A 20,807-nucleotide genomic window follows, 5' to 3' on the forward strand; every position below is an offset into this window, starting at 1 on the left:
CAATCAACTCCACGGCGGTGCCGGCCGCGTCCTCCAGACTTTGTTCCAGTGTCATATGCGCCGCCTGGTGAGCATTCAACAGCCACCAGCCTCACGCATCTCTGGCCCTCTGGCCAAGAACCCATGGCCTGGCCCTCATGACCCCGGAATGCGCGCTAGCTGCCCGCGTCTTGCCCTTTGCCTCGGCTTCCGTTCTCGACGAACTGCGCTGTCTTCGAATCCACACATTTACATTGCAACTGCCCGTGTTGCTGCTCGACGATAAGCTTTCAAATCAGAGACCCTGCTCCGTTCCCGAGTCCTGCCGTCTCCACCCTCTGGCCGCCGGCGGGTTCGGAGGTGGCCGAGGCGGCGCGAGCGAACAAAGCCCCATTCCGCCAATGAGGCCCAGTTGGGCCGCCCCGGACCGCCTACGTGAACCGCAGTTTGACGGCTGTGTGACAGGGGCTGTTGGTGCCAGATAACCTTCAGCCTGTACATATAAGCCGCATTCACTTCTCGTACATTGGTCTTTGGATTCGGAATTCTGCGTCTTCCGTTTCGTCGTTGGTCCTAACGTCCTGCGTCAGTTTCTGTCCTTTGGTTGGTCCACAGTCCCCTTGCTTTCCGTCATGGGAGATTGCTCTGTTGGTCTTGTTCAAGAGATGCAAAAGACGGTGTACGTTGGTACTTTCGTCCAATCCAAGTCGCTACAAGAGTTGGATATTTGTGCAAAGGGAGCTGTTGGGGTGGACGAGAATGGAAGAATTGCTTTTACAAGCCGAGGGTTCGACAACCTGGAAGCTGTCTTGAAAGAGCATGAGGGCTGGTCAGGCGCAAAGGTCATCGAGGGACAGAAAAACGGCTTCTTCTTCCCCGGCTTCATAGGTTTGTTTGAAACGAGAATCCAGATCCAAGAGACGGCTCAACTGACTTCATATCTAGATACACACATCCACGCCCCGCAATATCCCAATGCTGGCATTTTTGGCAAATCAACTCTCCTCGACTGGCTCAACACCTATACCTTTCCCACCGAGTCGTCCTTCTCGTCCCTCTCCAAAGCCCGCCTGATCTACAACCGCGTTGTACGCCGCACTCTTTCCCATGGCACCACCACCGCCGCCTATTACGCCACCATCCACGTTGATTCAACGAACCTGCTGGCCTCCATCTGCCTCTCAAACGGTCAACGCGCCTTCATCGGGCGCGTATGCATGGACGCAGACCTCAGCCCGCCGACGTACCGGGACGTCTCGGCCGCAGACAGCGTCACATCGACGCTTGCCGTCATCAACTACATTCGGCAGCTGGACCCGCAAGGCGCCCTCATCGCACCCATCATCACGCCGCGCTTCGCGCCATCCTGCACCGCGCACGCCCTTTCCCTTCTCGGTGCCCTCCAGCACGAACACAACCTCCTCGCGCAAACCCACATCTCCGAGAACCCGTCCGAAGTCGAGCTCGTGGCATCTCTGTTTCCGTCTGCGTCATCGTATGCCGACGTCTACGACGCCGCCGGCCTCCTCAACCCGCGCACCATCCTCGCCCACGCCGTGCACCTGACGCCGGAAGAGACGGCCCTGGTGCGCGCGCGCGGAGCCAAGGTCGCCCACTGCCCGGCCAGCAACTCGGCGCTGACCAGCGGCGTCGCGCCCGTCCGCGCGCTGCTCGACCACGGCATCGACGTCGGCCTCGGCACCGACGTCAGCGGCGGGTACAGCCCCAGCGTCCTCGAGGCCGCGCGCCAGGCCGTTCTCGTCTCGCGGCTGCGCAGCGTCATCGTCGCTGCGGATAGAGAGCGCGAGCAGCGGGAGAAGAAGGGGAGTGGAGCAGAGGGCGAGACGGAGGGCTGCGATGACGCAGAGCACGCCAAGCTGTCGACTGAAGAGGCGCTGTTCCTGGCGACGCGCGGCGGCGCGCAGGTCGTTGGGCTGGCTGACCGCATTGGCGCGTTCGAGGTTGGCATGGAGTGGGATGCGCAGATGATCGGGCTGGGGGCGCTCGTCGGAGGAGGAAACCACGGCCAAGATAGCACAGAGGACGTGGAAGCTGAGGGGGCAGAGTCTGAGACGGTCGAAGATGTAGAGACTTCGCCCGTGGATATCTTTGGGTGGGAGAGCTGGGCCGAGAGAGTCGACAAGTGGGTCTTCAACGGCGACGACAGGAACACGCTGGCTGTATGGGTCAAGGGGCGGTTAGTGCACAAGAGGGAGGGTGTCGAGGTGTAAGTCTTGCTGTTTGTCCAGGGCGCTGGGCTCGTGGATCAAAGACATTTACTCTGCGCGAGCGACGGTCCACAAAACTTCAAATCCAACGTAAACAAAAAGTTAGTGTGGCACGCAACCAAAGGTTCTCTATCCCTCAACCAAGATTCATGGCAACGAGCCCATTCATCTATTAAAACGCTCGTAGCCTGTCTGCCTATCATGCCCGTGCAACGCAACCTCCAATCTCCATCCCTCTATGCAAACATGTTGATCGTCTCCTTCTTCTTGGCCTGCACCTCCAAGATGGCGTCGACGTAGTGCTCGTGGATGATCTTGGACTGGCCGGAACGCAGGGCAATCATACCCGCCTCGACGCAGACGGCCTTGAGCTGGGCGCCACCAAACTCGTCCGTGCTGCGCGCCAACTCGCCCCAGTTGACATTGTCATCGACGGCCATCTTGCGGCTGTGGATGCGCAGAATCTGGGCGCGCGCCTCCTCGTTGGGCAGCGGGAATTCAATCTTGCGGTCCAGACGACCCGAACGCAGCAGGGCCGGGTCGAGCACGTCGACGCGGTTGGTGGCCGCCAGAACCTTGACGCGGTCGTCCGAGGCGAAACCGTCGAGCTGGTTCAGCAGCTCCAACATGGTGCGCTGCACTTCTCTGTCTCCCGACTTCTCCGAGTCAAAACGCTTAGTGCCGACGGCGTCGAGTTCGTCGATGAAGATGATGGACGGGGCCTTTTCCTTGGCGAGAGCGAAGCAGTCTCGAACCAACTTGGCACCGTCTCCGATGAACATTTGCACGAGCTGGGGCCCGGCGAGCTTGAGGAAGGTTGCGTCGGTTTGAGCAGCGCAAGCTCTGGCGAGCAAAGTCTTGCCGGTTCCCGGGGGTCCGTACATGAGAGCACCTGTTTCAAATCAGTCAGACAGAGCCGTGATGTTGCCAAACCCGCATCAACTTACCCTTCGGCGCCTTGATTCCAATCTTCTTGAACCGCTCGGCCTCCTTCATCGGCCACACGACTGCTTCCACCAGCTCCTCGATCTGCTTGTCCAGGCCTCCAACGTCCGTGTACTTTTCCGTCGGCTTTTCGTCTACCTCCATGGCCTTGACTCTGCTGTCGTACTCTGCCGGCAGGGTATCCAAGACCAGGTAGGAATCCTTGTTCACACCAATGAGGTCGCCAGGCTTGAGCTTTTCGTGGTCCACGAGGCCGATGAGAGGAAGGAATATGGTCTGACGGGTCGACGTCTTGATGACTGCAGACTTGCCCACGCGTGTAGCGTCCAGGTCGATGTTAGCACCCTCCTCGGCAGCTTCCGCAGCCACGTCCAAGTCGAGGATCTCGACAACGTTGCCAACGAGATAGGGTAGTTGTCTGTGAGGAGATGGTTAGCGGGAGCAAGAGGCGTGCCGCGAAGCGGCCAGCCAGTGGTGTCGATGGTGACGTTACCTGTTGTTCTCGATCTTGTCCATGTTGTCCTTGATCTTCTCGTGCATGGTTGCCTTCTCGTGCGTTAACCGCTGAAACTCGCTCTTCATGATGCGCATGTCGTTTTCGAGAAGCCGCCTTCTGGCGATGATGTCGCGCGTGCTCAGGCCCAGGATCTCGGCGTCCAGAACGTCATCCTCCTTTGAATCTTCTGCATCCTTCATGTCGGCATCGCCATTCTGGTTGCCCTTGCCACCGTCCTGATCCTTGTCGCCATCCTTCTTGCCCTCGTCCTTGCCGGAGCGCTCAATGTCGTCGAGGTCCTCTAGTGTCGACATGGTGGCGTAGAGATGTCGGTAAAGCGGGGTGGAAGCCTTTGCAACTGCGTCGTTCCGACCGAGTTATCGATGAGATTCGAAGAGGTTGAGGGATGTGACGAATGGTGGAGGTGGAAGGGTGTGAGGTTGACAGCTGGTGCTGATGGTTGCTGGTGGATAGAAGCTCCCCGGCACTGGCATGGCGCTAGCGGCGCACGGCGATTATGTCATCACCCTCCGGTCCGCGTGTCAATCAACGCTTAAGGATGTATTTCGCATCCATGGTCTATGTCGAATGGAATTTCGAAGAGACAAAGAGCATTCAGGCTTTGTCCTTCTACTACTGCCCTTCTTGGGTTTCACAATTTACATGCGATACTCCGCAGATTACACTCCCGTTTAACGCAGACTTCTTCAACTCAATGCATTCTACGGCACCTATTAAGTGGGCTTTGCCGGAAAAGCCAGCAAAACCATCAACTTCATGCGCACTGTATGCATCTACAAGTAGCAGACTCGGTCGCACTTTCAAAGTTTGTGGACCACAACTCGACCTCCTGTATCCACGTCCTTTCGATTCGACTTCTGTAGGATACTTGCCGCTGTCATCTCCATCCCATGGCTACCGTCTCTCACATTTGCCAATGCATTAGGCCATTATTCGGAAAGTTGAGGGATCTGTACCGCGCCAGAAAATCGTCGCCGTTGACTGCATATGGTGTCAATTGTCGCCCATCGATTCTGGATTACAAACTCACTGTAGCCGCCACACAGTCTACGCTGACCGGTAAACGCCGATCGACCATGGAGAACGCGCCAATTGTCAAAGACTGCCAAAGTTAGCAAAGTCAAAGGAAGACAAGCCAGAAAGTGAAGTCGTACTCAGTGGCCGTCCGGGCTTGAGCTGCTCCCAGTATTCGTTCACAGGACTCTTCAGCAAATGGTTCCACTTCCTTCGTATCGTCAGTCGACGGCTCGTCTGATCATGGTGGAGATGGACTTACTTGGCTCCCATGTACCAATGAGGCCAGCTTTCCACCGGTGGTTGCAGTCCATCTCGGTCATAGTTGTTCCATCGGATTTGAACCAGCTGGCGGCCGTGGTGTGTGAATGCAGGCTGGGGCTCGAGAGGGAAAATACTATTTCCGTTGTTTCCACTGGCGTGACCGTAAGACTTGTATCGCGATAAGACTTCGTAGTACGCGTTATTCCTCTTGTGCAGGTCCATGGCAACCTTGAAGCCATCTACGAGCAGCGAAGCGCCGCCCTCGCCCCCTTCGTGGGAAAGTAGGTGGAACATCTGCAGGCGCGCCGGGTCCGTGAAGTACGTCGTGTCGGTGTGGGCATCGAGCCCAAGGTTAGTATATGCAGTGTCGTTCGAAGCCATGTCAGCCGTAAAGTCCCAGAAACCACCTGCGCTTGTGTCAGTCAGTCCAAAGGCCAGTAAGGGAAGGATCCGGACCATAGTGGGTGTGTCGTATGAAGGAGATTCTTTCGAGAAGTTCTTGCGTCGCCTCGGGCGATACTGGGCAGCCGTCAACATAGCAAAAGCCGTAGCGTTTCTGTGCATGGTTAACACTGTGGTTGCACCAGGAGTTGTTTTGCTTACAATCAGATAGGTCCATTCTTTGACACCTTCATCGGAAGCCATAACCTTGTCATAGTCCACCATCGGTGGCTTCTCCTTGATTTCGCGTCCCCACAGTATTGGACTGAACATATAGTCAGCACATGAGAGAAAAGCTTGAGGTGTATGTTCTCACTCGTGGTCGCCTTGTCTTGCTGACCACTCGTGGTCAGGCAACAGTCTTGCAACTAGAGCTTCGGGCTTGAACGTGCTTTCATGGCCATCGCTAACTGCAAAATCAATCAGTCGACACCCAAGGCTTGAATGGATGGCGCTTGGCTCTTACAGAGCACGCGTATTTCATCGTCGGTTACATCGGCCTTGATTATGGTTATTGTTTTCGGGATCTGTGACCAGTCAGATAAAGCTCCAAGAAACGAAACATAAGCCTCACCGAGAAAGTGTCGACTTCGCGCTGCCTGGTCACGGGATGGACGCATTGCTTGCATTGGCAAGAGTCCCTGGCACACTCAATTTCTGACCTTGGTCGAGTCCGGTCGGATTTGGCATTACCTTAACCATATCGCAGGACTTGTTCGATCAGTTTCTGGGTTCAAAACTGAGTGCTAGTACGGAAGAGGCTCACATAGTCCGGCAAATCTCGTTTCCGTCAACATTGGGGCCTGTCAATTCCAGCCTCACGCCTGAGCCCTCGGGTCTTTTGGGAATGAAGGCGAACTTCTTGGTTGCGTTTGGATTGGGTTTGGGGGTATGCACAATGGGGTGCCACTAGCTCGGTCAAAGTTGATCTGGTGGTGTGATGTTTTGCGAACTTACCGGCTCATTGTGATTCTTCTGGTTTTGCCCGCGCTTCTTGGGCTGTGCTCTTCTACGCAAGGATAGGTCGTGCTCAACTTTAGGGCTGGGCTGATCCTCTTGTTCATTCTATCATCGTGTCAGGTTGCAAGAAATTTGGCGACCTGAAGCGAACATACAAAGCTCGCCTTTGTCGCAGCTAACGCATCCCCGGCATAAGATCGCGTGAGACGTGGCAGCTGTGCCGCTGAAGCTATCGCAGTCCTGGGGGTGAAAATGTTAGATTCCGACGCGTAGGAAACAGGTGGAAAGACTTGCCATGGAATGCCTGTGGACAGACGGAGCGCGCGCCGTATCATGATGAGGTTGCAAAAGTTCCAGTCGCGTTGATGGAGCAGTAGCGGACAAGTAAACAGTTGGAGGTTACTGCCGTCACACCCCACACCCCGGATATAGCTAGCCAAAAGTGGTCTAGTGCCGGTCCTGCGCTGATGCTCGGATACCTGCTAGCCGACGAGGACTTGCTGTTCGTCCATTGATGCCGAAGCAGGCACTCGGTTGCGAGAAAGCACAAGTCCTGAATCTAGTGCTCTCGCAGTGGGTGTCGAAAGAAATGAGACTCCCATGGTCTATCTGCAGTAATAATTGACGGCTTCCAAGCGCGAGTATTACGCTTCACGAATGCTCCTTGAGCGCAGGCGTAGCAGCGAACAAATGCTCCTTAAGGACAATCGTGGGAGCAAATGAACGCTCCCCAGACGCACTCATACTTCCAGGAGGTCTCATTTCTTTTGACGCTTACTGTGGTCTCAAAAGTAACGTTTGAATTTCCCGGCATACAAGGAACCACACGTTCTTAGGTATATAATGACTACAGTGCACCTCCATCTCCAATACAAGCGCAGCTACTCCCAAGCAGCTTCTGCCCCGTTACACCGGTGAGGTGGCCGAGTTGGTTATGGCGCCAGGTTAAGGTTACCGTAATATCTGTTTCCTGGTGGGGCAACCCGCGCGAGTTCGAGTCTCGTCCTCATCACTATCTTTTTTGCCTTTTCCCGCATCGTTTTGTCGCTGTGGAGAGGCTGGGAGGCTGGTGTTGAAAAATTGATAGAGTCCGTGCGTCGCGTGCGTCGCGTGCGCCCGGCCCGGCGCGAGGCTCTCTCGGCCACGAGGAGAGTACTGTAAGAGCGTACCGTACTTGCCTTGATTGTGCCGTCTCAGTCTAAGTCTTCTGTTTTGTCATGTGCCATCTTTATTGGCTGAAATTCAAAGCCCGCCATGGTCCGACCACGGAAATGAAGAGAGCATTCGCCCTTTTGCTTTGGCGAGGTGTGAAGGGACGAGTATTCCGCAGCATCCAAGTTCTCCAGAAAAGGTTTGAAGGATGAATTTATGGAATGATTTTACGTTTGCGTCATTATCAATCAACTGCCCTACATAAAACATCAAGATTACGCAAGACCACTTCTCTGTACCTACCTCTGCGACCAGCCACATTCTCAATCCACGTCTGGCACGGGCAAGCCATTGTACATTTTCATGTGACGTCCCTGAGCCTCCATGGCCTCCATGGCCTTCTTCTCGCGCAGTCCAGCCGCCTCTTTATCCGACACCAGCACAAAGTCATACGTGATGAGCTTGCCGCCCTCGGGAAAGTCGTAGCGCTCGGCCTGCTCTTTGGACACGGTGCCCAGATCGATCAAGAGCGACTCTTTGACGCCAAACACGGCGTCGGACGTCTCGTAGGGGTCGTTTCGGAGGTACAGCGCACTGCAGTTCTACGGTCAGCGGGTTGAAGGCGGTTGGGCAGTGAGCAACTTGCGTGATCAAATGGTCGTAGCCCTCCTTTGCAAACATAAAGTGCATGTGGCTCGGGCGGTACGGGTGTCTCTTCAACACCTTCAACAGCTTGCCCACCGGCCCGTCGTGGGGGATGGGGTACGGCACGGGCACAATGGCCTTGAACCAGAAAAGGCCGTCGTCGTCACTGCGCAATATCGCGCGTCCATCCGGCCCTTCGCGCCCTGCGTACTGCACGTCGTAGAAGCCCTTGGAGTCTGTCTCCCAGACGTCAATCTTGACGCTGGGGATGGGCCGGCCCGCCGTGTCCTTGATGGTGCAAAGCACCAGACAGGGCTCCCCTTGGGGGTCATGCGAAATGGTACTTCCGCCGGGCTCCTCATGAGCATCGAGGGTGTGGAAGGGGCCGAGCACGGTGCCTTCGGTGCTGAGCGGCGGCTTGGGGTGATCGATCGAGTCGATGAGGAGGGACAGCCCAAGTATATCGGACAGCAGAATGTACTCTTGCCGCACGTCGCTGCAGATTTGGCCAACTTCGGTCAGGAATTGGAGGCCCGTCATCCATTCGTTGGTGCTGAGGCGCGTCTCGCGCGCAAAGTCGTGGAGATGCACGACAGCGCGCTCGAGGATGTACTTGAGACGGGGGTCTGGAGCGCGCGAGTTGATGAGGTGGACATTTTCAGTGATGTTGTCGATTGTCAAGTCCTTGAGAGGCGGAATGTCGACGGCAGAGGGATCCATTGTGCAGATTGACGAACAGGCGCACTGATTTGGCAACTTTGGACGGGCTCAGTTGTTTATCAATCGGATATAAGTAGCTGGAGAGGTCGGACTTGTCATTGATTTATCACTCGCAGCGGGACGCGTACTAAACGGCTTCGTCCTAAAGGCTGTTTCGACCCCGCGATCACCCTCCCCGCACCTGGCACTTGGTTCGGCGAGCTTGGTCGGTACATGGGAGTAGTGTGGTTGAACATGTTCGGCATGGGTCCACTTGGGGCGGGCGAAGAGTGCAAAGTCAAATGATGATGAGAGGACGTCAGGAGATGATAAATGCTGATGAATTGGATGGTCCAATGGCGAACGAGACATTTCGTTCTATGCGATGGAATCTGGGGGCTGGGGCTGGGGCTGGGGCTGGGGGCCCGCTGCGACCCCGCCGGAACCGTTCCGCTCTGGCCTCCGCCCCACAGTGGGTGTAGACAGAAATGAGGGAGACACCCTAGGTCTGGCAGCAGCACATGTGGCAGCGCACGCATGAATGCTTCCTAAGCGCGACTGTAGCAGTGAATGGATGCTCCCTAAGCGTGGCTGTAATAGCAGATTAGGTATTGCTCTTGAATTGTTGCCAGGAAGTCTCATTTCTTTCGACACCCACTGTGCCCCTCGCTGCTCAACCAAACGACCTCCCTCTCCTACAACCTGCTCTTCACCTTCAAATGCTTCGCCGCAAAATCAATCGCCGCAGTATACCCATACGTTCCCAGCCCACATATCACCGCCTCCGCCTTGTCGCTCAAGTAGCTGTGGTGCCGAAACGGCTCTCTTTTGTGGACGTTTGAAATGTGCACCTCGAAAAACGGCACGTCGATTCCCACCAGCGCGTCCCTCAGCGCAACGCTCGTGTGTGTCAGGGCTCCAGGATTGATGATGACGGCGTCAATTCTCCCACGGGCCTCGTGAATCCGGTCGATAATGGCGCCCTCCCAGTTGGATTGGTAATCTTCGACCTCGACCTCGAGCTCCGCAGCCTGTTGTTTCGCGAGGTCGACCACGTCGCTCAGTGTGGTACTTCCGTAAATATGCGGCTCTCGTGTTCCAAGGAGGTTGAGGTTGGGCCCGTTGATGAGGAGAATGCGCTTGGCCATGGCTGCTTGTTCGAATCGCGTGGTTTCACGGAGAGAGGGTTGGTAATACTTGACCGGTGGGTGGTCGTATGTTTGTCGGTTGTCGAGTCGAGAGAGCTGCTGCTTTCAAACATGATGTGCGGACACGGCGAAGAAAAGCATCCTGCAGACTGCACATCTTCACGACTCAGGGAAAACATTCTTCCCAGACTGGAATAAAGCCCGACGACTTCATGCTTGTTTGAGGCCTTGAAGAAACGGGCATTCTATCAAAGAAGCAAACAATAGCGCCTTTGAGACCCAGAGTCAGTTCTCGCAGCGTTTGCATGACGGTCCACTCCGAGCATGTTTTGAAGATGGCGAGGTAGCTTCTTTTCAGCCTGGCACGGGCTCTTTGGCGGCCATCAGAGCGCTGCGGGACATGCCCGGCGAACTGTGCGCTTTGTGGCGGTCAGATGCGGGTCAGGACATTCATTCGAGCTGCGAGGCTGCGTACCTAGCAGGGGGACAGCTATAACCGAAGCGACAATGACTGCAAGGGCTCTCTTCGTCTTATCAAGCCTCCTCCGAGTCCCCTTCACAGCTCACAAGACACCAACATGACAGCAATCGAAATCGGACAGGCGGAGCTGGACGACATTTATGCCTTTGCTGTGCAACTGGGCAAAGATGCCGGTAAAATGCTGCTCGACGCGGCCATGTCGAGGTGCTCGGCTGGAAGACCGGAAGAGAAGGAACATGTGGAGAAGATGAACGCCGTCGACCTGGTAACTCAAACGGATGAAGGTACGTCGGTTTGTTGCCTCGAAACGGCAATTGAGGCTTGCTGGCGAAATGGCTTTGGATGCACAGCTACACGTGTTGGTCGTTGCGACGAGAAGAAACATGCAGCCCTGGAAGCCATGCCTTGACGCTTGCCCCTGTCGCTAGTGGTTTTGTTGCTAAATGCTCGAGCAGACGTCGAAGCATTTGTCAAAAAGAGCATTGTCAAGAAATATCCCTCGCACAAGTCAGTTGCAGCTTTCTCGTCACCTTTAGTGGCTCGTCGACACAAAACTCACCCGAAAACTAACTAAATCGCTATCCAGATTCATTGGCGAAGAAACATACTCCAAGGGCGCATCAAAAGACTATCTAGTCGACAAATCGCCCACATGGATCGTCGACCCGCTCGACGGGACCGTCAACTACATCCACCTTTTCCCCATGTTCTGCGTCAGCATCGGCTTCGTGGTTGATCACAAACCGACCATTGGCGTCATCTACGCTCCATTTCTTAACCAACTTTTCACCGCGTGCCGCGGGCGCGGCGCCTGGCTCAACGACACGCAGCAGCTGCCGCTTATGCGTAACCCGGTGCCGCCCATGCCGGCCAATGCGCCCTCGGGCTGCGTGCTGAGCTGCGAGTGGGGCAAGGACCGGCGCGACCGCCCCGACGGCAACATGTGGCGCAAGGTTGAGAGTTTTGTGAATTTGGCAGCCGAGAGAGGCGGCAGGGGTGGCAAGGGGGGCATGGTGCACGGCGTGAGGAGCTTGGGGAGGTGAGTAGAGCCCAACTCCGACGGAACTTGTTCCGATAGCTTGCTGTACGTGGCTGACTTGTAATCAGCGCAACACTTGACCTGGCATATTGTGCCATGGGCTCGTTTGATATCTGGTGGGAGGGCGGCTGTTGGGAGTGGGACGTTGCAGCCGGCATCTGCATCTTGCTGGAAGCGGGCGGCTTGGTCACCACCGCCAATCCACCTGCAGACCCTGCCACCGCGCCGATCGAGGAAGTTCGCTTGGGAAGCAGACTGTATTTGGCTGTGAGGTAAGTGACGACGACTCTCACATCCACTTCAAAAACAAAAAGCAGATGTGGCGAGCTTTTACCCGCTCGGTTGCCATGGAGGGGAGCGCCCAATGGAGACGCAGTGGAGAAACAGTGGAGTTATTGATTCTTTGACGTGGAAGCTGACGTTCATCAGACCCGCCGGGCCGTCCGAGAATGAGACTGGCAGACAGAGCCAGGAGCGCACTGTCCGAGAAGTGTGGAAGCGGGTCATGGAACTGGACTATTCCCGACCTGGTGCATGAGTAGGACACGTCCACAGCGGGTGTGGGAAGGAATGAGGCTCTCCAGGTCTAGCTGCCGCAACAAACCACAGCTCTGCGCGCATCTGCGATGGCAGGCGACTGCTCCTTAGGTGTCACGGCAAGAGCAGAGGACTGCTCCCTAGACGCAAACACCGCAGTGACCGAGGTCCCATTTCTTTTGACACACTGTGCGTCGGTTCGTAAGCATCGGATTGCATCTGCTAAACGGAAGACAGGCAGGGGAGCCTTATCATCAGGCGTCATCATCTAGAAATCCATTTCAAGTCTATCTATACGAAATGTGCAGTATCTGTGCAGGTCGTTCCGACTGTCGTGTCTGGAATTTTCCGTCGCCTGGCTTCTTCCAGTACGCGTCATGGAGAAATCGTCTCGTTTGTTGTGCTCTGGCGTCCTCAACAATCGGATGCCGAGTTCCGCTGGTCAACGTTGCAAGCTGTTGACGAGAATGACAAGCAGCTTCTAGAGACCTCTTCCAGCCCCACACTCAATGGCCGTTTGTTCCGTTGACCCCATTGGACCCATTCGATCCGTTGGATCCATTCACAGCCGGCTTGCTTGACTCGGCCAGCTTCGCAGCGATGACGGTCTTGACCTTCTCCACAGGAAGCTCGGCCAAGGCCTTGCCCGTCCAGTACTTGTCCTGCTGATTGTCAGAAGGCGGTGGCTTGCTGACATCTGGGGAAAAGCTCAGATCCGGGGCCCTGACACCGCACAGCGCAGTGGAGCCTCCGCGGGGAAACTGGGGAAAGGCTGGAGGCTTGTCCACAAGACTGCCCAGCAACGGAAGGACCGAGTCGAGTGCGCCACACCTGGAGGGCCGCGGCTGCATGGTGCAATCTCTTGGCTACATGGAACTTTCAACGTACCTGCTCTAGCCCCTGGTAAATCATTGCTTCGGTGCCCAGTACGATTTGCCAGTCTTCTCGCTGGCCTATCTCGGCAATCTCGGTCCAAGGACTAGGGTGGTAGCACATTTCGAGCATTGCGCCTTTTTGCGGCTTTTGCAGAAACGTCTCAAGCACCGCGCGAGCCTGTCTTTCGGTTACAGTGATGGGGGGAAAGTTGGGAACGCATGCGACGATTGCTCCTGGTGCTTCGAGCGCTTCGGCTTGCTCAACCGTCTCCACGTGCACCAAACCGTCGCCAAAACCGCGCGCTTGACACTCGCTAATGACGGCCGCGACTTCGCTGGCGTCGCGGTTCACCAGGTAAATTTGGGTTGCCTGCATAAACTTGCGCAGAGCGTAGACAGCGGAGCGGGCCGCGCCGCCGCCGCCTACGACGAGACCTGGACGACCATGGTAGACTGTTGATGGCGAGGCGACGTTTTGAACAAAGGCGTCGCGGATACCGATGACGTCCGTGTTGGTGCCCGTGAAGATGCGGCGGCCTGTGTCGGGGTCGGTGCGGATGAAGAGCGTGTTGCAGGCGCCTACGTCCTTGCCTTCGGGTGTGACAGCGTCGAGGTGCTTGAGAATGGCCACCTTATGGGGCATGGTGACCGATGCGCCTACGCGGTGTTACCAATGGGAGGCTTTTTGGTTTGCCAATTCTTTTACCAAGACCGGGGCACCTTCCACTTTACATGGAGGAGATACGGGAGCGCAGCTTGCCCTACATACCGTAGAATTTGGGGTCTTTGATTCGCTCGAGAAAGTCGGCCATGTCGGTCGAGTCGAGTGGTAGTTGTGACCAATTCAGGCCAAGGTCGTTGTAGACGGTCTGGTGCAGCAAAGGAGACATGGAATGGGCAATTGGGTGCCCAAAAAGGTAGCCATGACGCTCAAGATGGTCAGGAATGGGAGTGATCGTCATGACTGCTGTAGATTGCTGTAGAAAAATATCCAAGAGAGAGGGGATATCAAGAATGCTGGGACGCGTTTAGCGGGAGCGATTGCGCCTAGAAAAAGGGCCCGACAAACCTGTGCGTTGGAGGGAATTGGCACAGCAAGCAGCAAAAGGATTCTGCCGTGTATAACTACTCTGACGACGGTTGACAGGTTGGACCCTGGCGTAGTAGCACTGGTCAGGATTCGCCAATCGCTTGGCTCGGGTAGAAGATGACGGTGGGCGAGGGCTGCGACCTGGGGGGGTTTTCATTCATCCCTCGGAAAACCAAACTCCGACACCGCTTCCAACGTCTCCAACTCGTCTTTTTCCCCACAAACATGCATCATGCGCCCCAGATGGCCGAAAGGGCGCCGCCCAGGCGACGCTCTGGCCCACACGCTGCCCTGGACTATTCCCCGGCGCCGCACGTGGGCCCGACGCCAGGAAGAACACAGTCAACCTACTCATTCTCCAACCCACCGGCCTTGGGATAAAAAAGACTCTGCGCTCCCCGCCCCAGGCCTCTCAGTCCACTCTTTGACTCATTCTCCTCGACCTGCGCGAGATCTCTGTCCACCCTGGCGCCAACCACGGAACCTCGTTGAGTCTTGAAAAAAAGTCTTCCTAGGCCACCATGGCCATCCTCAAAGTCGTCGAGGACCGCCCTACGCCGTCCGCCGTCTACAACTGGCGAGTCTACGCATTGGCCGCCGTTGCTTCCTTTGCATCATGCATGATTGGTTACGACAGCTCCTTCATTGGTACCACGATCAGCCTCTCCTCCTTCAAGTCTGAATTCGGACTGGACAAGTTGAGCTCCTCGCGCCTCGCCATGGTCCAGGAAAACATCGTCTCCGTCTTTCAGGCCGGCGCATTCTTCGGATCCCTCTTCGCCTACGTCAGCAGCTACTACTTCGGCCGCAAAATTTCGCTGCAGATTTTCTCGATGGTCTTCGTCGTCGGTTCCGCTCTGATGCTCGGCGCCAACGGTGACCGAGGCCTCGGGCTAATCTACGCTGGACGCGTCCTCGCTGGCATCGGTACTGGTGGTGCGTCGAACATGACGCCCATCTACATCTCCGAACTCGCTCCGCCTGCTGTTCGCGGTCGTCTTGTTGGAATCTACGAGGTTGGCTGGCAGATTGGCGGTCTCGTCGGCTTCTGGATCAACTATGGCCTGACCGAGACCATGGCCCCGAGTCATACGCAATGGCTCATTCCCTTTGCCATTCAGCTCATTCCCGGTGGTATGCTCTTCTTGGGTGCTTTGTGGCTCAAGGAGTCACCCAGGTGGCTGTTTTCTCAGTACAGGAGGGACGAAGCGTTGAAAAACCTTTGCTGGATTCGCAACCTTCCTGTCGATGATGTCTACATGATCGAAGAGGTCACCTTTATTGAGAATGCCATTGAGGAGCAACGTGCCAATCTTGGTCGTGGCTTCTGGAAGCCCTTCAAGGTAAGTCGGATTCTGTCGCATACGAGCCGCTCCATATTGACCTATTGTTCCAGGCTGTTGGCCGCTCGCGCTCGATCCAGTGGCGCTTTATTCTCGGTGGATCGTTGTTCATGTGGCAAAATGGATCTGGGTATGCACCCTTTTCCCCCTCTTCCACCCCCTCTTCCCCACACCCCCTCCCCCAACGACAACCACTATCACTCATCACCTTTACAACGTTTTATTAATTGCATTAATACTAGTATCAATGCTATCAACTACTATTCGCCAACTGTCTTCAAATCTATCGGTCTGACAGGAGAAAATTCATCTTTCTTGACGACCGGAATCTTCGGAGTCGTCAAAACGGTCGTAACTTTCATCTGGCTTTTTTTCCTCATCGACAACGTTGGCCGACGCAATATGCTCCTCATCGGTGCAACCGGCGGGAGTCTTTGCATGTGGTTCATTGGTGCCTACATCAAGATCGCCAACGTCAGCGGCAACACCGCAAGCGAGAATGCCGGAAAGGGACTGGACAGCGGTGGCATTGCAGCCATCTTCTTCTTCTACCTTTGGACCGTCTTTTACACGCCTTCCTGGAACGGAACTCCTTGGGGTGAGTTGGAATCAATGATCGAATGTTTCCGATCAACGGCTAACAACACCACCAGTCTACAACTCTGAAATGTTCCCACAAGAAGTTCGGTCTCTTGGTCAAGCTTCAGCTGCCGCAAACAACTGGCTCTGGAACTTCATCATCTCCCGCTTCACGTAAGTTGCCCTCCCAAAGTCAAAGAATCGCCACTGACAAATTATTCAGCGCCCAAATGTTCCTCAAGATGGAGTATGGTGTCTACTTCTTCTTCGCCAGCCTAATGATCTTCTCTGTCGTCTACGTATGGTTTCTTGTGCCAGAAACCAAGTCTGTCCCACTCGAGTTCATGGATAGACTGTTCGAGATCAAGCCAGTCCGAAAAGCCAACAAGGTTGTCATGGGCGAGCTGCGCGAGACCGACGAGAGGCTCCGACACGATGTCGAAGACACAGGACTCTCGGTGCAAAAGCCGGAGGAAAGGTACATCGAGAAGGTGCGCGACGATGAAGATTGAGAACAATCACCACGCTACGATTTTGACGCGAAATTAACGTTGATGAAATAGGAAGGAGGATCAAGCTCGGAAGAGCTTGGAGGGTGACAGATGTGTACAGTCGATTGTGTTTCATACTTTGGGATGATAGATTCAGCCGCCCTCTGTAAATCAGCGCGGCTTTTACGACACGAAATGTACAAATTCATTCAAAAGAAATCTACGAAGCCTATACATCCCAGTCGATGAGCAAGCTGAGAGGAACCCCCTGATTTTCCAAGTCGCAAGCGGACGAGGATTAGCTGCTGCTCTGGAAACACCATGCATGTTTCTACAACTCCCCTTACCGGTACTTGGAACACGACGAAAGCTCCATGTCTTCACATTTGAAGATGCAGTGAAGACATCCATTCTCCAATGATGGCAAGCATATGCATCCTCCTTGCTTCACAGTTGGAATCAGATGTAAGAAAGACAAAGCTTGAAATTTTCGGAAATCGCTGACAGTCAGTCATTTCTAGAAAATGTTCGAAATTGAATTTTTACTAAACTCAAAAGCTCTCAGAGCATGCTGCGGACTTCCACAGTCCTGTCCAAGCCCTTCGACCCCAAAGCTTTCTTGATAGCGACAGCAACTTTGACGGCGGAGAGACCATCTGCACCTGTGCATCGCGCTTTCCCTTCCCTTCTCAACACGCTGACGAGGTTCTCCACTTGCAAGTCGAACGGTGCCTTGGCCTCCGCCTCAGACAGCAGGGTATCAAGCGCAATCGTTTTCTCAGTAAGCGGGCTGGACCACGACTTCTCCACGGCCGGCGCATACGACGTCATGCGCAGATCCGGAACGCTCAACGAGGCGTCGGTGCCAAAAATACGGTAAAAGTCTCTCCCCGTGCGTGGGATGAGCGGGTTTTCGCCTACAATCACATAATCAACATCATGTCGTCACTTTCTTGTCTCAAGCGCTGCAATCCACCATTGACGACGCGCGTAGGGAAGGATTTTTGACACTTACCCGTGCCCATCTCAAACCCATGTCCGCTGACGACGGCATCACAGCACACAAATGTCCCAACGACCCCACTCTCAAACCGCAGCAGCACGGCTGCCCCCTCATCCGCCTCGAAGCCCCTCGTCTTCGCCGTCTCCTCCGCACTGACGCGCTCAACCGGGCCAAACAGGTACTGCAGCACGTCGACGTCGTGGATCAGATTGATCCAAACGGCGCCAGCGCTGCGGCGCCAGTCGGTTGGCGGGTCGAAGTAGCCTGGCGGCTTGAACAGTGTCCACAGACCGGACACGGCGATGACTCGGCCGAGCCGGCCAGACGCAATGATGCGCTGAGCTGCAGTGACGAACGGATTGAAGCGTCGATGGTGCCCTGTGAGCAAGTGCAGGTTGAGTTGTTCTGCGTGGCGGACTAGGGCTGAGCCGCTGGCGACGTCGATTGACAGTGGCTTCTCGCACACGACGTGTATTCCAGCGTCGAGCAGCTCGGTCGACACGGCCACATGTGTGTGGTTGGGAGTGCACACAATGGCGGCCACTGGCTTGTCCTGAGACGAGACCATTGCCTGGATCGAAGGATAAAGTGGGACGCCCAGATCCGAGGCCACCTTGGCCGCCGACGGATTGGGGTCTACGATGCAGGCGAGCGTGGTCGAGGTGTTGGATATGACCGACTGGGCGTGGCGTGGACCAATCAACCCAGTCCCCACAACGGCGACAGGAAACGGATTTAGTGAAGGCATCTTCAGAGGCTGCATGAATCCTTGTTCCAAGAAACTTTAATCAGTAGATGACAATTCTGTATGTCTACTCCAAGCAACTCTGTGTCTCCGTCGATGATTGCGCCAAGAAAGCTGACAAGCCAAAAGTGACATCCACCCGACACGACCGAAATAGGCAAGTGTGTGGAGTTGAGATTTCGCGGACTCCACGGGAATTGCAGAAATTACTCATCTTTATTATATGCGCGCAGACTCATCGTGGGGAAGCAAGTGATCAACTTTAGGACTCCCATTTCCCCAGAGTGCAGGACTATTGCTTGCGGGGCCGCGAGGTGATCATGAAGGGAGTTGGGTAATAGAGGTCATTAGCTACTTGGAATCAGGACCTGACAACGCCGATTATCCCTTAATTAGGCAAGAACAAGGCACTAGCGCATTACCTTTACAGGTAAAGCGTAAAAAAGTTGTCGGTGGGTCCGACAAGTTTGTCAGACCCACCGACAACTTTTAGCGCCAAAAAACTTTCCTAAGCAGGCTTAGCGCAGCTAAACGCGGCTTAGTATAACTCTACATAGTTAAAAAACTACTATTCTAGTAGTTTACACCTACCAGCACCTCTGAAAGTAAAAAGTAAGACACATAATATACTTTAATACCCCTAATATTTCACCCAAAGTCTTTTTTTCCCTGTAATTTTAGGGTCATATTTTAGCTGCCAAGAGTTCTGCACTAGGCCAATTTAGGACAGTTCGTAAGGTCTCTTGTCAGTGGGTCCAAGTAGCTAATGACCTCTAATTGGGCCGAGCGGACCGGCAACCGACGCGAGGCATCCGGGGACCGAGCGGGATGTGACCAATTGGGCTGACATCTCGGAACAATCTTTAACCCTCTGCACCTCCCCCGGCCTGAAGTGCGCAGTGCCTGCTGACATCACTGCACACCTAACACCATGACATTTTCCAGGTCGTTGGAATTACGGTTTGTCTGCCCCTGGATGATGGACCTGTGTGCGCAGCGGAGTAATGATTGCCAGGCTGCTCCTGCCAGCCGGAACGGCCCAAAGGCTGCATTCCGCTGAGCTCGTGTTTCTACAGCATACTTTTGGCGCAGATATATCTCTCAGCTCTTTCGCCTCTTGGTTGGGAAAGAGGAAGGCCACTTGATTTGTCGACGGGAAAAAAAAAGAAGTACTCAGGCCCCTTTTTCAATTCAGCCAGGCCAGCTAGACACCACGTCTCGAAATCCACCGAGCTGATCTGGACTCTTGAGATTCCATCCAACGCAAGCATTAAAAAACACCCGACGTCCAGACATTCCGCAAACAAATCATCGAAAAGAGAGCTCCACTTCTTCGACCATCGACCTCTCCACCACCAGCCATCACTGCTCTTTCAGTTATCGATCACGACTCACCAACCATGCCGTGTCGCGCCGCCATATCGAGCATGTCGCTCGGCCGCGCCTGGGTGCACTCGTTAAACGCCAAACTCGACCAATGCGCGGCCCACGGAATAAAAGGAATCGAATTCTTCTACGAGGACCTCGAGTATCTGGCGCGCGAATTCCCCGGCGGCGCGACTGCCGCCAACCAGCTGCGCGCCGCCATGCTGATCCGCCAATGGTGCGACGTGCGCGGCATCACCATCATCTGCCTCCAGCCGTTCATGCACTACGAAGGGCTCCGAGACCGCAGCGAGCACGCGTCGCGGATCGAGCAGATGCGGCTGTGGATCCGGCTGGCCAAGGTGCTGGAAACGGACCTGATAGCGATTCCGTCTTCGTTCCTGCCGGCCTCGCAGGTCTCGGGCGACGTGGACCTCATGGTCGACGACCTGCGCGAGGTCGCCGACATGGGCGCCCGCGAGTATCCCCCCATGCGCTTCTGCTACGAGGCCCTCGGCTGGGGCACCCGCGTCGACAGGTGGGAGCAGAGCTGGGACATTGTCCAGCGCGTCGACCGCCACAACTTTGGCCTCTGCCTCGACACGTTCAACATTGCGGCGCGCATCTACGCGGACCCGGCGGCAGAGAGTGGCAAGACGCCCAACGCCGATGCCGAGGTGCATGCCTCGATACAGCGCCTCGTCGCCGACGTCGACGTCAGGAAGTTGTTCATGGTGCAGCTGGTCGACGCCGAGAGACTCGCCAGTCCGCTACGCGAAGGGCACGAGTTCTACAATGCAGAGCAGCCGGCCCGCATGAGCTGGTCACGAAACTGCCGCCTCTTTTACGGCGAGAAGAACGAGGGCGCCTATCTGCCTGCCAAAGAGATCGCCGAAGCCATCATCCACGGCCTGAAGTACGAGGGCTGGGTCAGCGCGGAGCTTTTCAACCGTTGCATGGCGTACGAGGACCCAGAGACGCCTGCGAAGCTTGCGCAGAGGGCGGCCGTGTCGTGGAAGAAATTTGTGCGGGACTTGGGCATCGAGGACGGCGACGCGGTACCGACACATCACTTTTCTGAGCCCCATCATCGGTTGTGATAGGGCTGTGGTATGGCTGTGGCAATTTTAGCGTTCTTTTCTTTTACAAGATACCACGTGAAGCAAGCACACTTTCAACTCATGCCGGCTATGATTTCCCTGTCTGTGACATCAACTGCTGTGCGTGCTCATGATCATCCAGAAACGCCAGAAAATATGTCTCAGAG

General features: G+C 55.3%; 10 protein-coding genes and 1 non-coding gene across 11 annotated transcripts; 5 read left to right on the forward strand and 6 right to left on the reverse strand.

Annotated features, from left to right (window-relative positions):
• Nucleotides 1–611: 611 nt before the first annotated feature.
• On the forward strand, nt 612–2,210 carry J3D65DRAFT_671579 (uncharacterized protein; the record flags this gene model as incomplete). Its single annotated transcript, XM_066803404.1, has 2 exons — nt 612–867; nt 925–2,210. The coding sequence occupies 2 exons, from the start codon at nt 612–614 to the stop codon at nt 2,208–2,210; spliced, it is 1,542 nt and encodes a 513-aa protein (XP_066650690.1).
• J3D65DRAFT_638956 (P-loop containing nucleoside triphosphate hydrolase protein) lies at nt 2,004–4,102 on the reverse strand. The gene is made up of 3 exons (XM_066801665.1): nt 3,646–4,102; nt 3,155–3,570; nt 2,004–3,099 (listed from the first exon to the last, which is right to left on the reverse strand). Exons 1-3 carry the CDS (start codon nt 3,960–3,962, stop codon nt 2,444–2,446), a joined length of 1,389 nt encoding a protein of 462 aa, XP_066650691.1. The 5' UTR covers nt 3,963–4,102; the 3' UTR covers nt 2,004–2,443.
• Nucleotides 4,103–4,271: 169 nt separating this feature from the next.
• Nucleotides 4,272–6,723, reverse strand: J3D65DRAFT_638961 (uncharacterized protein). The gene is made up of 14 exons (XM_066801666.1): nt 6,643–6,723; nt 6,504–6,588; nt 6,346–6,453; nt 6,155–6,297; nt 6,082–6,099; nt 5,963–6,029; nt 5,855–5,915; nt 5,705–5,798; nt 5,551–5,653; nt 5,404–5,503; nt 4,946–5,354; nt 4,824–4,894; nt 4,700–4,771; nt 4,272–4,650 (listed from the first exon to the last, which is right to left on the reverse strand). Exons 1-14 carry the CDS (start codon nt 6,681–6,683, stop codon nt 4,574–4,576), a joined length of 1,449 nt encoding a protein of 482 aa, XP_066650692.1. The 5' UTR covers nt 6,684–6,723; the 3' UTR covers nt 4,272–4,573.
• A 538-nt stretch (nt 6,724–7,261) lies between these two features.
• On the forward strand, nt 7,262–7,360 carry J3D65DRAFT_t144. The gene has a single exon. It is a non-coding gene; the product is annotated as a tRNA-Leu (tRNA).
• Nucleotides 7,361–7,699: 339 nt separating this feature from the next.
• On the reverse strand, nt 7,700–9,173 carry J3D65DRAFT_638968 (cathecol 1,2-dioxygenase). Its single transcript, XM_066801667.1, has 3 exons — nt 8,958–9,173; nt 8,147–8,901; nt 7,700–8,094 (listed from the first exon to the last, which is right to left on the reverse strand). The coding sequence occupies exons 2-3, from the start codon at nt 8,863–8,865 to the stop codon at nt 7,824–7,826; spliced, it is 990 nt and encodes a 329-aa protein (XP_066650693.1). The 5' UTR covers nt 8,866–8,901; nt 8,958–9,173; the 3' UTR covers nt 7,700–7,823.
• Nucleotides 9,174–9,420: 247 nt separating this feature from the next.
• J3D65DRAFT_638971 (catabolic 3-dehydroquinase) lies at nt 9,421–10,324 on the reverse strand. The gene has a single exon (XM_066801668.1). The coding sequence runs from the start codon at nt 9,990–9,992 to the stop codon at nt 9,540–9,542; it is 453 nt and encodes a 150-aa protein (XP_066650694.1). The 5' UTR covers nt 9,993–10,324; the 3' UTR covers nt 9,421–9,539.
• On the forward strand, nt 10,282–12,074 carry J3D65DRAFT_130568 (inositol monophosphatase). Its single transcript, XM_066793885.1, has 5 exons — nt 10,282–10,757; nt 10,929–10,980; nt 11,060–11,512; nt 11,581–11,784; nt 11,942–12,074. Exons 1-5 carry the CDS (start codon nt 10,571–10,573, stop codon nt 12,048–12,050), a joined length of 1,005 nt encoding a protein of 334 aa, XP_066650695.1. The 5' UTR covers nt 10,282–10,570; the 3' UTR covers nt 12,051–12,074.
• Nucleotides 12,075–12,315: 241 nt separating this feature from the next.
• On the reverse strand, nt 12,316–14,118 carry J3D65DRAFT_638977 (uncharacterized protein). Its single transcript, XM_066801669.1, has 4 exons — nt 13,994–14,118; nt 13,694–13,941; nt 12,938–13,581; nt 12,316–12,711 (listed from the first exon to the last, which is right to left on the reverse strand). The coding sequence occupies exons 2-4, from the start codon at nt 13,884–13,886 to the stop codon at nt 12,556–12,558; spliced, it is 993 nt and encodes a 330-aa protein (XP_066650696.1). The 5' UTR covers nt 13,887–13,941; nt 13,994–14,118; the 3' UTR covers nt 12,316–12,555.
• Nucleotides 14,119–14,535: 417 nt separating this feature from the next.
• Nucleotides 14,536–16,448, forward strand: J3D65DRAFT_560747 (general substrate transporter; the record flags this gene model as incomplete). The annotated part of the gene is made up of 5 exons (XM_066797481.1): nt 14,536–15,357; nt 15,411–15,487; nt 15,600–15,955; nt 16,011–16,110; nt 16,160–16,448. 5 exons carry the CDS (start codon nt 14,536–14,538, stop codon nt 16,446–16,448), a joined length of 1,644 nt encoding a protein of 547 aa, XP_066650697.1.
• Nucleotides 16,449–16,988: 540 nt separating this feature from the next.
• On the reverse strand, nt 16,989–18,490 carry J3D65DRAFT_680748 (uncharacterized protein; the record flags this gene model as incomplete). The annotated part of the gene is made up of 2 exons (XM_066803718.1): nt 17,443–18,490; nt 16,989–17,344 (listed from the first exon to the last, which is right to left on the reverse strand). The coding sequence occupies exons 1-2, from the start codon at nt 18,191–18,193 to the stop codon at nt 16,989–16,991; spliced, it is 1,107 nt and encodes a 368-aa protein (XP_066650698.1). The 5' UTR covers nt 18,194–18,490.
• A 590-nt stretch (nt 18,491–19,080) lies between these two features.
• J3D65DRAFT_638984 (3-dehydroshikimate dehydratase) lies at nt 19,081–20,719 on the forward strand. The gene has a single exon (XM_066801670.1). The coding sequence runs from the start codon at nt 19,576–19,578 to the stop codon at nt 20,638–20,640; it is 1,065 nt and encodes a 354-aa protein (XP_066650699.1). The 5' UTR covers nt 19,081–19,575; the 3' UTR covers nt 20,641–20,719.
• Nucleotides 20,720–20,807: the final 88 nt, after the last annotated feature.

This window comes from Phyllosticta citribraziliensis (genome assembly GCF_038025025.1).
Source record: "Phyllosticta citribraziliensis strain CPC 17464 chromosome Unknown J3D65scaffold_13, whole genome shotgun sequence".
NCBI lineage: Eukaryota > Fungi > Ascomycota > Dothideomycetes > Botryosphaeriales > Phyllostictaceae > Phyllosticta > Phyllosticta citribraziliensis.

Coding starts and splice junctions, on each gene's coding strand:
- J3D65DRAFT_638977 (XM_066801669.1), bottom strand. CDS start 13,886: ATGACGATCACTCCCATTCCTGACCATCTTGAGCGTCATGGCTACCTT. Junction 13,582..13,693: donor CAAAGACCCCAAATTCTACG/GTATGTAGGGCA, acceptor AACACCGCGTAG/GCGCATCGGTCACCATGCCC. Junction 12,712..12,937: donor TTTACCAGGGGCTAGAGCAG/GTACGTTGAAAG, acceptor GACAATCAGCAG/GACAAGTACTGGACGGGCAA.
- J3D65DRAFT_638971 (XM_066801668.1), bottom strand. CDS start 9,992: ATGGCCAAGCGCATTCTCCTCATCAACGGGCCCAACCTCAACCTCCTT.
- J3D65DRAFT_638984 (XM_066801670.1), top strand. CDS start 19,576: ATGCCGTGTCGCGCCGCCATATCGAGCATGTCGCTCGGCCGCGCCTGG.
- J3D65DRAFT_638961 (XM_066801666.1), bottom strand. CDS start 6,683: ATGATACGGCGCGCGCTCCGTCTGTCCACAGGCATTCCATG. Junction 5,654..5,704: donor GCAAGACAAGGCGACCACGA/GTGAGAACATAC, acceptor CTATATGTTCAG/TCCAATACTGTGGGGACGCG. Junction 4,651..4,699: donor TAGACTGTGTGGCGGCTACA/GTGAGTTTGTAA, acceptor CACCATATGCAG/TCAACGGCGACGATTTTCTG.
- J3D65DRAFT_130568 (XM_066793885.1), top strand. CDS start 10,571: ATGACAGCAATCGAAATCGGACAGGCGGAGCTGGACGACATTTATGCC. Junction 10,758..10,928: donor GGTAACTCAAACGGATGAAG/GTACGTCGGTTT, acceptor ATGCTCGAGCAG/ACGTCGAAGCATTTGTCAAA. Junction 10,981..11,059: donor AAGAAATATCCCTCGCACAA/GTCAGTTGCAGC, acceptor ATCGCTATCCAG/ATTCATTGGCGAAGAAACAT.
- J3D65DRAFT_638956 (XM_066801665.1), bottom strand. CDS start 3,962: ATGTCGACACTAGAGGACCTCGACGACATTGAGCGCTCCGGCAAGGAC. Junction 3,571..3,645: donor GACAAGATCGAGAACAACAG/GTAACGTCACCA, acceptor ATCTCCTCACAG/ACAACTACCCTATCTCGTTG. Junction 3,100..3,154: donor TGGAATCAAGGCGCCGAAGG/GTAAGTTGATGC, acceptor GATTTGAAACAG/GTGCTCTCATGTACGGACCC.
- J3D65DRAFT_638968 (XM_066801667.1), bottom strand. CDS start 8,865: ATGGATCCCTCTGCCGTCGACATTCCGCCTCTCAAGGACTTGACAATC. Junction 8,095..8,146: donor GGCTACGACCATTTGATCAC/GCAAGTTGCTCA, acceptor GTAGAACTGCAG/TGCGCTGTACCTCCGAAACG.